At 46.7% G+C, this 13,190-nt stretch overlaps 1 protein-coding gene across 1 annotated transcript; it reads right to left on the bottom strand.

Annotated features, from left to right (window-relative positions):
- Positions 1–257: 257 nt before the first annotated feature.
- Positions 258–1,260, bottom strand: LOC136539470 (glutathione S-transferase U17-like). Its single transcript, XM_066531430.1, has 2 exons — positions 875–1,260; positions 258–746 (listed from the first exon to the last, which is right to left on the bottom strand). Exons 1-2 carry the CDS (start codon positions 1,199–1,201, stop codon positions 372–374), a joined length of 702 nt encoding a protein of 233 aa, XP_066387527.1. The 5' UTR covers positions 1,202–1,260; the 3' UTR covers positions 258–371.
- Positions 1,261–13,190: the final 11,930 nt, after the last annotated feature.

Genomic DNA, 13,190 nt, shown 5'->3' with positions numbered 1-13,190 from the left:
GGGGGCGGGGTGCGAGTGTGGGGTGGGGCGAATGGCCTTGAATCAAGACAGAATGGGCGGGCTAGGAGTGTGAGGCGAGTCCTCACGTGTGGAGCGAAAAAAAAATCAGCGGACAAGGGCAGTCTGCATAGGCGTCGGACCGGACATCTGGCCGCTAGCACCTCCATCTTCTTAAATTTGACTTTATCCTTGAAACAGAAGGCAATGGACTAGTTCAGTAAGTTATGCGCGTCGATTTCCCTTTGAGGGGCACAAACTTTTTTCAAAGATAAAGAAAGCTTTATTTCCAGTGGAAGGACACAGACTACAGCTTATTGACAGTGACACCACCGGCACACGCGCAGTGAAAATCACGAAGCAGACCCTTTTGCTCACTTGGGACCATTGATAGGCTTTGAGAACGACCCATAGGTGACGCTGAACTCAACGAACTTGTCGGCATCAGGGATCGCGTCCACCACGACCGGGTGGGTGCAGAGCCGATCGGCCCAGGCCACCAGGTTCGGAACCTTCGCCTTGTCCAGGAGAGTGACCCCGGCGATCTTCTCCACCGCCTTCACCCAGCCGACATACGACACCAGAGCGATGTCCAGGTACCCGACGCTGTCGCCGCCGAAGTAGTGCTTCCCCTGGCTGAGCTTCACGAAAGCCTCCTCTAAGAGCTGCAGGGCGGCGGACAGCTGCTCCGCCGCTTCGTCCTTGCCCCCGTCATCCATTCCCCTGAGAGTGCGGATCGCCGGAGGGAGCTGCGTGAGTGTCAACCAGCCAGGAAGAGCATGATTAGTCTCACTCTAACACCATTATAAATTGGTACTGAAAACTGATCAGAATTGGTCAGAGAAAGAGCTCGATCGACTAGCTAGTTTTGCCTTACCTTGTCATCGACGTACTGTGCCCAGAACCGCTGGACCGCACGGGTGTAAGCGTCGGCGGCGAGGAAGGCCGGCGCGTCGTCGGAGGACCAGACCTCGTCGATGTACTGGACGATGATGAGAGACTCGGAGATGGGCTTGCCGCGGTGGAGCAGGACGGGGACCTTCTTGTGCACCGGGTTTGACCTGAGCAGCAGCTCGCTCTTCTTGCCCACCACCTCCTCCACGAGCTCGTACTTGACGCCCTTCAGCTTCAGCGCGATCAGGACGCGGATCACGAACGGGCTCGGCCATAGGCCGATCACACGCACGGCCTCTGCCTCTGACATTTTTGTGGTTCGAGTTCTTGGCCTAGTGCAGTTGTGACTGAGGAGAAGTTTGCTGCATGTAGTAGTTGTATGTGGATATATATATATTTATATACAAAACGAGCTCGAGCTCTTTCTTTTCCTTTTCTCTGTCCGGGCTATCTAGACGTCCTTGCATGCGTCATGTTCCGGACAGCTGCCTCTTTCTTCAGCGTCTCGTCAAGTCGTCGTACCTTGAGTTTCGAGCTGATGTGATCGCTTTCGTCATCGAAGCTGCTGTGTGTTGGATTTTATACGGCCGATCAGTTTTAAAGATCTTCACTTTGCCAATTAGCCAGCCGTTTCCTAACCATAAAGACAGAAAGATAGAACGAATTGATTTAGAGGTAAGAGAAAGAACAGTCAATTGCAGAGTGACAGTTTCATAAAAAAAAAGAATTACAGCGACACATAATGACACATTTTTTCTCCTTTTCTATAAGCTAACCCTTCCGTCCCATACTTCAAACTTTCTTAAGTTTGATTAAATTTGTAAAAAAATATTATCATCATTTGTATCTCTAAATAAGTTTATTATAAAATATAATTAATAATTTATCTAATGATACTAATTATGTGTCATAAGTATTATATTTGTTCAAGTTGAAAGTGTTCCACTTCTTGGAAAGTAACCATGACACTTTTTGTAGGAAGAGAGTAGACTAGAAGGATGACAGACACTACTATCCAGGATTGGAATGCTCGTGAACGGTTGTATCGTATTGCTTTCTGTTACCATTTTTCTTTTTTTTCACCATTACTGAGCTTGTTTTTTTTTGTATATATAATTTAAGTTTAAGTCATGACACAGCATTCAGATCGATCATCTAGAACTGGATATGCGGTGTTCCATGCTTGTCGCTAAATGTTACTCCCTCCGTTCCAAGTTATAAGTCGCTTTGATTTTTTGGTTCATCAATTTTGCTATGTATCTAGACATATATTATATCTAGATGCATAGCAAAATAGATGAACCAAAAAAGTCAAAGCGACTTATAATTTGGAACGGAGAGAATACAAAACACTTAAAACATTTTACTTTTACCCCAAATCAAATTCCTCTCACTTTGACTAATTTATAGAAAAATACCCTAGTATCCGGAGCATTAGTAATTTCATTAACTCTAACCTGAAATACATCTTGATGATACATTCACTTAGAGAAGCCTAGTAATAGCCAACAAAATAGGTCCCTTACTTTTTATTTGAGGGCTCCCATACTTTTGAGGGCCCTATTTTCTAGGCTATACTCTAGCAGTAGCTCTCAAAACAATGTCCTCAATCCATTCTAACAGAGAACGACCCATATGATCCACTTGTTATCCTCTTTCCTATCTTCTTTCTTTATCTTCTCTCCGTTGATGAACATGGCTATGTTGGGGGCGCAGCCATCAGGAAGGGCTCCAATGCGGAGAGGAATAGCCATGGCTCCGGATGAGAGTGGTGCAGCTAGGGAGGGGCTCTAGCGGGGAGAGGTGACACGGGGAAGTCATCGGGAGAGGAAGGAGCCAGGACGTGACCTCTCTGGCGAATGCCTACTCGGGTGACGCGCTGATGCATGGGGAGGGAAGAAGCCGGGGAGGTGGTCGCTAGAGCTGCCGTGTTGTTTTCTTGCTCGAGGTGTGACCTCTCCCTCAGATCCAGTGACATGTGGACAAGGAAGTGCATGGCGCACGTAGACGGGGGAAGCCGAAAGCGGGGTGGTGCACGGATGGGGAAACTGGCGACGCACGAACGAGGAAAGGAAACATGGGAAACAACCAGAAACAGTGATTTGAGGGCTTGTCCCAGGATCCCCTAGGAATGAGGGGTGGGAGGGGATTTGAGGCTCCTCTCAAGTTTGAGGGTCTAGGAGGCACCCTGTTAGAGAATAGATTTGGTCTCTGAGCCCTCATAAATAGGATGAGGACTTAGGGGCTCTGCTAGAGTTACTCTTAGTATTACATATGTTCATATATCTTTTTATAAATCTAGTCAGAGTGCAAGTATTTAGCCGCTCATCTCTGTAAATCATGTGTATCCAAAGAGTCAAATCCATGATCTTTAGCCTCATGTGACATGTCTCCACCCACTGCAGTATAGGATGTTACTATTTTGTATTAGCATTTTGTAATCTTGGATTAAATATTTTGACCGCTAAATAATCTAAAATAAAAAAGGTTTCGATTACAAAGTTTTAGATCTTGTGAAGCACTACATTCTCCAACTGAGATTGTTTAAAAATTTCAAAAAATTGAATATAAGAATATGATAAATTAAAACATATGTTTGGTACTCTAAACGAATTGAATAAAAAACTTGTCTACTACAAAGTTGAAGATCACATAGACCACTATAAATTGGGTATTGACTATGTTAACAATTGAGGTCTTTTGAAAAATTTAAAATAGATTTCAAAAACTAAACTACTTAAATAAAAAACTTGACAACTACAAAGTTCTAACTAAAATGTGGTGTAGACCATGTCAACATCGAGATCATTCAAAAATTCTTAAATTTAATTCCAAATTGAAGGAACCATGACACCTAAGACGGGGGAGGGGGTTTAAATTAGGCAACTTAATACTAAACACGACCTCTAATGTGTTGCTATCTCTACCGCAAAAGAGTTATGCAACATAGGTTCCAATCCTATCACTAATGTAACAAGTTAGACTAGGAATATAAAGCACACAACTTAAGTACACAATATAAATGCAGAAGCTTAAGGGTAGAAAATGCAAACTCCCGTTGATGACTCTCGATTTTTACCGAGGTATCAAGAACCCCACGCTTCCCTCTAATCCCCATTGGAGCCTCTCACAAGGATGCCCTCACAAGAGCCAAGCTCTTGACCAGGTAACTCCATGGAGCTCGTGGGCCTTCTCCATGTGCAAGTGGGTCCATTAGGCCTTCTCCAAGATGACTCCAGTGCACACCGGATATTAAGGTGTGCACACTGAAACTATGCCCACGTCAGTTCATTGTGGGAGCACTATGGTGAGCACTCCGGTGACACACCGGAGCACTCCGGTGAGTGCAAAACAACACTATCAAGTGCTTTTCTCTCATCTTCACAAGCAAGCATGCTAACTCCAAAATGTTTTGCCAAACATTTGAGCACTAAGTTAGTATTTTTCAAAGTGTTTTAAAATATATTTTCGCCTGCTACTCACCACGTCACTAGGTCTAATGCATATGCATGTATATCAACACCTAGTGGCATTAGATAACCGTGTAGCTTTAGAGCTCTCCTCTTAATAGTATAACTATGTATCCTAAACCCGAGTACCTAACCACGCACTCCATTGCGTCTCGACCGGCAAAAACAAAACCCTTAACATACATCTTTGACTTTGGGCTTGTTTTCACCTCTTCATCTTCTCTCCAAGTGTGAGATTGTTCCATTTTGCATTGATCATGCTTCATCCAAGTCCTAGCCTTCCTCACCACCTTGGTGTGGACTTCACCTAAATTAATCAACACTTAGGCAAAATGTTAGTCCACTAGTTGTCATTCAATTACCAAAACCAAACATGAAGCTTTCAGACAGACTAAGCACAACAAAAATCTTGAGAAGGAGCAACATGGATTTGGATGCTTACAATTAATTGTCTTGTGCAACTGAGATGTTGAAGAAACTTTGCAACACCTTTTCCTCCATTGTCATTTTTGCAAAACAGTGTTGGAGATTCATCAATCTAGACATTCCACCAAATGGGAGTTTCTCTGAAATCACAAGCTATTTCAAGGCCAAGAGAGTCACAATTCTTCATGGTAGCAGTGGCGCTGCTGTGTTGGGTAATTTGGATAGCAAGAAAGGACTTAATTTTCAAACGAGTCCAACCTAGTATAGTGCTTGCAGACTCCTCTTCTTCAAGGAAGTTCTGTTGATCTCCCACAAAGTCAAGTCAAAACTTTCGCTGCCGTTTGATCAATGGACACAAACTATGGTGTAAATGTGTAATTAGTAGGCTACTCTTAATTTTCTTTGTCTCTTCTTTTTTCTTCATTTACTTCTTGTAAGAGCATCTCCACCATGTTTCCTGTTCTTTATCTCCTATAATAAGTTATAGGAGATCTCTCAAAAGCAACTTTAGGATATGAGAGACTTTTGCTCTAGCAGATTGCCAAAACCTCACCCTGCTTTAGGAGAGGAATAGGTCTCCCCTTTCTTTAGGAGAGATGACGGTGAATAACATAGCGAGAAGAGATGTGATAGGAGATGCTGCAGCTGTTACATTTTCTATTTAAGAGATAGGGAAGAGTATAAAAAATCTGGTGGAGACTGGAGATGATCTAACTTTGCTTCCTCTGATTTAATAATTTAATAATACTTAAGTCTCTTGGAATTGCTATCCGTTCTCTACTAAGAAGAGGCAAAAAAAAAAAAAAAAATGCTAGCCTGCGCAAAAGTATAGCTTTATGAGGCGCATGTGGTCACATGCGCGCTATGTCACCGATGAGGTCATTCACGCAAATGTTTAGCAACCCTATCATTGCATCCATTGCGTACTCAGATGACAGGATATTGTTATCTAATATATGGTGACTTTTACGGGAGTTCTGAAGTCAAAGTAAATGAATTATGAGTTCAACACGTAATGCATTTAGATATAATAATAATGTTAGCTTAATCGCAAATCTACCTACATAAAAGTTATTAAGTATCTTACTATATATTACTAATTAAAAGAGCGTTAATCCTCATTAAACATACTAGGAAAAGTGACAAATCCTAAAAATGAAGAGGTCCGAAGCAGGAAAAAATCCTAAAAATTAAACATTGACCGTCAATTTGTTAGATTCTAATTATTATTATTATTAATAATATATAGTCTTCTATGAGAGGTCCAAAGCCAGAACTTTTCCATTTTCAAAAAAATTTAATAATAAGGGGATTGCTATTATACAGGCGCCTGTTTTTTCGCAAACAATCAGGCGACGTGGGTACCATCGGTCATGCTTCTCGTGTTGCTTACGTCAGCTCAGCAGCAAAAAGCCGCAGACAGCGCACGAACTCAACGCCTGAAATCTCAGGCGACTGAATTCTAGCAAATGTGTAATAATAATAGTCGTTGAAAGTATATATTATTCTTCTAAGAATTACTACTTTGATTGCAAATAACAACTTAAAGGAACACCCCTAAATCTGCATCTAAATTATCCACTAATCTAAAGTAGCCGCTATTTACCTAATTTGCATCTAAATTGTCCACCTTTGCCATTGTATCGTAAGTTTGTAACCTTTGAAATTTACATCTAAATTACTCACCTATATCATCATTAAATTAGTGTCCAGTTCAAAGAGACTTTAACCTCACGAGATGCACTTAAGAGAATTAATATATTGGCGTGGCTAGCATCCGGACGCCGCGCCTGCCGCGCCTGCTGCACGCGCCCGCATGCGCATGCTGCTACACGTCTACGCATGCTGCCCTGGCTCCTGCTAGCTCCTGCTACACGCACCCATATGCTCCTGCTACGTGCCCCATGCGCCTGCTGCTGCGTGCCTACGCATGCCATGGCCTCGTTTAGATTACGAAAAAATTTCAATCCGATGAATAGTAGCACTTTCGTCTTATTTGACAAATATTGTCCGATCGTGGACCAACTAAGCTCTAAAGATTCATCTCGTGATTTCGAACTAAACTGTGCAATTAGTTATTTTTTTTACCTACATTTAATACTCCATGCAAGCGGCTAAAAATTGATGTGATGGAAAGAGAGTGAAAAAACTTGGAATTTGGATGGCATCTAAACAAGGCCCATATTGTTGCGTATGCATGCCATGGCAGTGGGCATGCACGCGGGACCGTCTCTGCTTGCGCTCGCTTTCCGTGCAGGCTAATGAAAACACTTGTAGCTTGAAGCACTTGTTGCAACGTATGTCTGAAACAGATGAAACATACGTTTGTAATATGTGTATAGCCACTGCAACATATGCAACATCCAGATAAAACACTTGCAATATACTTCTAAAAACAGATAAAACATACACTTGCAACGTACATGTATAGCCATTGCAACATATGCAGCTTCCACATAAACACTTACAACTTGCAACATGAAAACACTTACCGCAATATAAGACTAAAACATTTGGAACATACTATTGCCATATATGTGTGAAACGCTTGCAAACATATGTCTGAAACAGATGAAACATTGTGAAAACGCTTGTGTCGACGAAATATGGTCGGCAGTCTACCTAGGGGTATGCCCAAGGTAGTAGATTATCGGCAGACAGATGCGCAAGCCCCAAACAAGACGGTGACGCAAGACAGACACGAGGTTTTATCCAGGTTCGGCCGCCAAGAAGGCGTAATACCTACGTCATGCGTCTGATTTGTATTGCTGTATGTTAATGAGAGATATCTTTTAGAGGGGTCCCCTGCCCGCCTTATATAGTCCGGGGGGCAGGGTTACAGATCTGGAAACTAATCCTAGTCAGTTACAACTGCCATATCTGGCCGGATAAGGATTCCTATTCTAACCGACCAGGATCCTGCTTGGTTGCCAAATCCGTCTTGATTCCTTGTGCGGGACTCCGATCAGGTTAACTGGGCCGCACGTCATCTTTCGGGTGGACTGAACCCATCGATCCGGGCCAGCCCAAGCTTAGCCGTAAGGGTATAGGGGTTAATACCCCCACAGCTAGTCCCCGAGCATCATGTATTATGCTGCGACACGCCTTTTGAACCTTCTCCGACAAGCGAGGCTTGAGTTCTTGACGCCTCCGACCACCATCATCACCGGAGAAGTAGGTTGTCCGAAGAATGTATGGTGCTCCTAAGAAAAAAGAAAAAGATATCTGTCCCAGGAAGTGTGCCCACTTGTATTTCTGAAAAGAAATGTAAGTGCATCTTGAAGCGTAGCACCTTTGATCATCAGAAGCGTAGGGGTCGAAAAACAAACACATTCACCGCAAGGTGAAGTGTGCCCACTTAGTCCCCGAGCCTGGTAGTAGGTGACATAGGCACGTGGTGCCAGGGTCTAAAAAGAATTCCCAGTTATGTTGAGAACCCAATCGTCGTACAGGCGATACGAGATGCACCGGCAGGTGCATCGTACCGATGTAGTCCCCGAGCTTGCTGGAAGGCGAGGGATGAGCCTTGTAGCAAGGTCTAAAAGAAAAGTCTCTTAACTGTATGTGAGTACAAATCACATGTAGCCAACGAGAACCACTATTCTAGCAGTGGTCGGGGCAGTCCCCGAGCATACTAATATTCCTCATAATCATTCAAACACAGGGGTCAATTTAAACAAACACATTCACCGCAAGGTGAAGTGTGCCCACTTAGTCCCCGAGCTTGCTGGAAGGCAAAGTATGAGCCTTGTAGCAAGGTCTAAAGAAAAATCTCTTAACTGTATGTGAGTACAGATCACATGTAGCCAAGGAGAACCATTATGCAAGCAGTGGTCGGGGCAGTCCCCGAACACGGCCGTGGTCGGAGCGATCCCCGAGCACAAAAATGACCTGGGCAGCATCCAAGCACAGTAGTGGTCTGGGCAGTCCCCGAGCACATTAGTGGTCTGGGCAGTCCCCGAGCACTTTAGTGGTCTGGGCAGTCCCCGAGCACTTTAGTGGTCAAGGCAAATCCACGATCACTTGCGCTGCTTGTACCATTATTTTGTGTACTTCTCTCTATTCTCTGCCAAGTCCAGTCTGACACGTCTGGTCAAAAAAGTAAATAGGTATAGTACGTCATTCTGTCTTCTCTCTTTTTTTTTTTTGCAAACAGTCGGTTGACACCTGTATTGAGGTGTGTCAGTGTGGGCCCCCTTACACCATCAACGAAGAGGCGCGTACACTGTTAACGAAGGAGCGCGTTTATTGGCGCAGATTTCGAGGTTGTGTGAACAACCGTCTGCGGCGCGTGCGCACGACTCCCAATATTCTCGGGCGGACGAAACGACGGTGATCTTTGTTTTATATAATGCAGATCTGGTAAGTTACTCATACCATTCCCCATTATCATCCGCCGCCGCAACCTTCTTCCTCCTCCTGCCGAACCCTATTCCCCAAAAATCATCACCAATCCCCTCGGTCTCCCGCATCCACCCACTTCGTAAGCACGAACTAATGGCGAAGAGAGACGCCCAGAAGAAAGGCGGGGTCATGGCGAAGGAATGGTGGAAGTCGCGGAGCAACGAGCAGACCATCGAGGACCTCGTCGCCATGGGAGTGCTCCACAACCAGGCACTTGCGGGATGGCGTGCACCGGAAGGAGAAAGCTTCCCCGATCCACAACCAGGTGAGATTGTGGTCTTTGAAGATTTCTTCAAAAGGGGTTTTGGGATTCCAGTGCACCCATTCCTTCAGGGTCTCTGTCTATACTACGAGATTGGGATTTGCAATCTGCATCCCAACTCAATTCTTCTTGTCTCCACCTTCATCCATCTCTGCGAGGCTTATGGCGGCTTCCAGCCCCATTTCGACCTCTTTCGCCACCTATTCTGTCTTCGGAAGAAAGGGAGCGGTGGCTCGAAGATCGCCGGAGGCGTTTACCTGAACCTGCGCGACGGCATGAAGGCTCAATACCTACACTGCCCCTAGAACACCTCGTTGGACGAGTGGTACAAGAAGTGGTTCTACATCCGTGAAGAGCCGAACACCATCACTCTGTGCGATGTGGGCTTGATTCCAGAGAAGAAAAGCAGCTGGTCGGAGAGGCCCGAGAACTTTGAGCAGATCGCCGAACTGCTCGGGATGATCCCGTGGGGAAGGCTTGATGGCCCGAGTGTTGTCGGCAACTTCATCAGCCGAAGAATTCAGCCTTGCCAGAAAAGGATTCACCCTGGCTTCGAGTACCAAGGAGGCGCTGATCCGACGAGGACCAGAAAGGAGCCGCTCGACAAGATGGAGATCAAGGCCAGGATTGGAGAGCTATTCAACCTGGCCGATCCCAATTATGTTGCACTGAACGCCATTGAACACGCCTTCAAGCTGGCTCGCCCTCCCCCAAAGGTAAATGACGCCTCCTTTTAACTTTAAAGTCATGTTGTATCAAGAAAATAACTGTCTTTTCCTTCATTTTGTGTCTCAGTATAATGGCCGTGACCGGGCAGGAGCGTTTGTGTCGCCTCCCCCCGGTGTAGAGTGGCCGCAAGCTACTGGGCCAACCGCCCAGACCAGCGTTAGGACCGACGGCGTTCACTGGGCGGTACTCGAGACCGTAGAGGACGCCTCGACCAGAGCCGCCGGCAAACGTCCGGCTGCCAGCAAACGTCGCCAAGCCATCATCTCCCAGTCGGACGACGAAGCGGAGGATGCGGACATCTTCCGGCTCGTCCCCCGAAAGAGGAGAAGGCAAGTGGGGCCGTCGGAACAGGGTGGCTCCTCTGTGCCGGCAGTGGTCACAGCACCGACCACAGCAACACAGAGCACAGACGAAGAGAACATGCCGCATCATCCTCCGACGCCCGTACTGGAGGTTGAACAAGTCTCGGTGGAAACTGCCGAGCAAGCAGAGCAGGGGCGGTCGAGGAGGCGTTCCTTCGCTACATCCTTCTGCAAGTCAAAACTGTAAGTATATATATTTTTGATGTAAGCTTTGCATTTTGCAGTGGATGCTATTGTCTTCTGAATTTGTCTCTGAATGTATTAGATCCGCGTCCACCGAAAGCCCCGACCAGCTAGCTGGGTGCAGAACGTCCTCTCCAAAAACGGCGGAACAAACTGCTCAGCAACCGGCCGTGGAGGAGCCCATGGCAGGGACTCTGCCTGGGGCTCAGCAGGCGGACGACCAGACGCCAGTCCCCGAGCAGAATACAAGTGCTCCGAGCACAAACCCTGATGAGGCGGATACCACAGCGTCACAGGAGCTGGATCTAGCCGAGGAGCAGCAGCCAGAAGTTGCCCAGAACAAGGGTGCCGACGCGACGGCTCGTGGGAAAGCCTTGGTGGTCGTGGAGTCTGCAAACTCCGGACCACCGCCGCCTCCCGAACTGGAGGCTGAAGAGGATGAAGTGGAAGAAGTCCTGGGCCGTCCCCAAGATAGACGACAACATGTATATGTGTCGCGCTATCGGAACGACGAATGGGTAATGCACGAGGAGATCCCAGAGGCCGAGGAAACCTTAAGAGTTGAACGAGCGGCCAAACGCCTGGTGACTGAAGTCCAGGTATATTTGGCTTTAGTCTTTAAACCTGTTTTGTAGTCGAACTATCTGACGTAGCTTGTCTGTATGCAGGACGTGATGAAAACTGCAAGGTACCGAAAAAGGTGCTTCGACCAGATAGAAGTAGTCATGAAGACCAATAAGGAGCTGACGGCTGAAGTGGAACGCCTACGGCGCCAACTTGAAGCCACCGACCAGGAGAGGACAAACCAAGAAGCACAGAACCAGAACCTGGTCGGCCAGCTCAAAAACACAGAGCAGGAGAAAATAGGTAAGTATTCACCGTATCATAGCAAGTGCAGGACTTGCGTTATTTTGTTCTTGACAGCAATAGCTGTGATGCAGGTTTAGAAGCTGAAGTGACCCGCCTCCAGGGGGAGAACGGCCGCGCGCTTGCAGAATGTGGTCGCCTGAAGGAGGACAACGAGAAACTGGCACGCCGCCAGTTGGAACTCCAAGACCACACCAACAAAATGAAGGACGACCTGAAAAGTAAGCACTCCAGACCACCTTTCTCGTTCAATTGCCCACATTGCCTTGTCGTGTCATCATGTTTGATGTCTTGTACTGTTTTCAGTTTTGAAAGTCAATGCCAAGAGGCACCTTGAGGCCGTGATCAAGGAGCGCGACGACTGGAAAGCACAATGCCTTAAGGCCACCGAGGAGCGGGACACGTGGAGCAAGCGGTGCCAAGAAATGGCAACTGGCATTGTTCCCGTCCTCGATCCTTATCGACCCGGCTCTCACAGAGGAAGAGCTAAGGACGCCTCAGCTCGGACTGGTCGAGAGATGCAAGCAAGCATGGGGATGGTTCCAAGACTTCGTGAAGGAGGCGGGTGAGTACACGGGTGCCCATGTGCTAAGCATGGTTCGTGCTCACTACCCCCTGATCGATCTCCAACGCTTGGAGGCTGGGTACCCGAAGGAGATAGACCCAGACCAGGCCGAAGAGCTTCGGACGACCCATCTGGACTTGTCGTCAAAGATAATTGGCGATATTAACCTGTGCGGAGGTGGGACAGCACCTGTGCAGGGTATGCCATCGACAAGCCAGCTGGAAATGCCATCAGCTACAAGCCAACCAACGGAGCCTGCGGTCTCGACCAGCCAGGCACCGGTGGGGCCATCCCCTTCAGCTTGACTAGCTCCAGAGTCCCCGAGACTCGAGTAGGGTATCAGAGGCGGCGAGCAGTAAATGCCATGCGCCCCGACCAGCCAATGTAATAGGCTTAGAGCTGTAGAAGGAGGACATAGTTGTGTTATTGTAAACTTGGGCCTTTTCAGGCAAGCTTGTAATAACGTAACTGTATATCATTATAAGCTTGTTTGTTTTATACAAAACGTACTTTAAGCTTGAAATTTTGTGTTGGTGTAACTAAGTGGGAACGTGTTAACGTTCTGTTTAGTTGTACCGTTTTGCTCGACACGTCATCCTGAAAAGTTTGTGCGGCCCTAGTCTGGCATGTGGTCGGAGTATGAGGTACTATGACCTGTGCACACGTGAACGCAGACAAGCCAAACCAGGGGGGGACCTGCCGATCACCCGCAACGTAGAGAGCGGATCCCGCGCACACGTTGGGAGGAACCGGAGACAGGGCCTGCTCCGAAAACCGTAGAAGGAGTGGTGGTCGGCTTGTACTGGCTTAAGTTAGAATAACCATAAAATTTGGAGTGACACATTAGAGTGGTCGGAGAAATCATAGTTGCTTTAGTAAAGTAAATAAAAAACACAAGTATAGTACATATCTCAGTAGTTAAGCATAGAAGCGTCTAAGCTTGTCGATGTGCCATGAGTTCGGTACGTCCGTGCCGTCTAGATGAGCTAACCTGTAAGACGTTGGACGTGTGACTTCCTTGATCATGAAGG

Source organism: Miscanthus floridulus, chromosome 2 (genome assembly GCF_019320115.1).
Source record: "Miscanthus floridulus cultivar M001 chromosome 2, ASM1932011v1, whole genome shotgun sequence".
Taxonomy (NCBI): domain Eukaryota; kingdom Viridiplantae; phylum Streptophyta; class Magnoliopsida; order Poales; family Poaceae; genus Miscanthus; species Miscanthus floridulus.
The sequence above is the reverse complement of the archived record's forward strand: the minus strand, read 5'-3'. Positions and strand labels throughout refer to the sequence as shown.

Bases quoted from the DNA above. Each gene is read 5' to 3' on its own strand.
- LOC136539470 (XM_066531430.1), bottom strand. From the start codon at position 1,201: ATGTCAGAGGCAGAGGCCGTGCGTGTGATCGGCCTATGGCCGAGCCCG. The intron at 747-874 runs GTAAGGCAAAAC...ACACTCACGCAG, and splicing joins CACAGTACGTCGATGACAAG to CTCCCTCCGGCGATCCGCAC.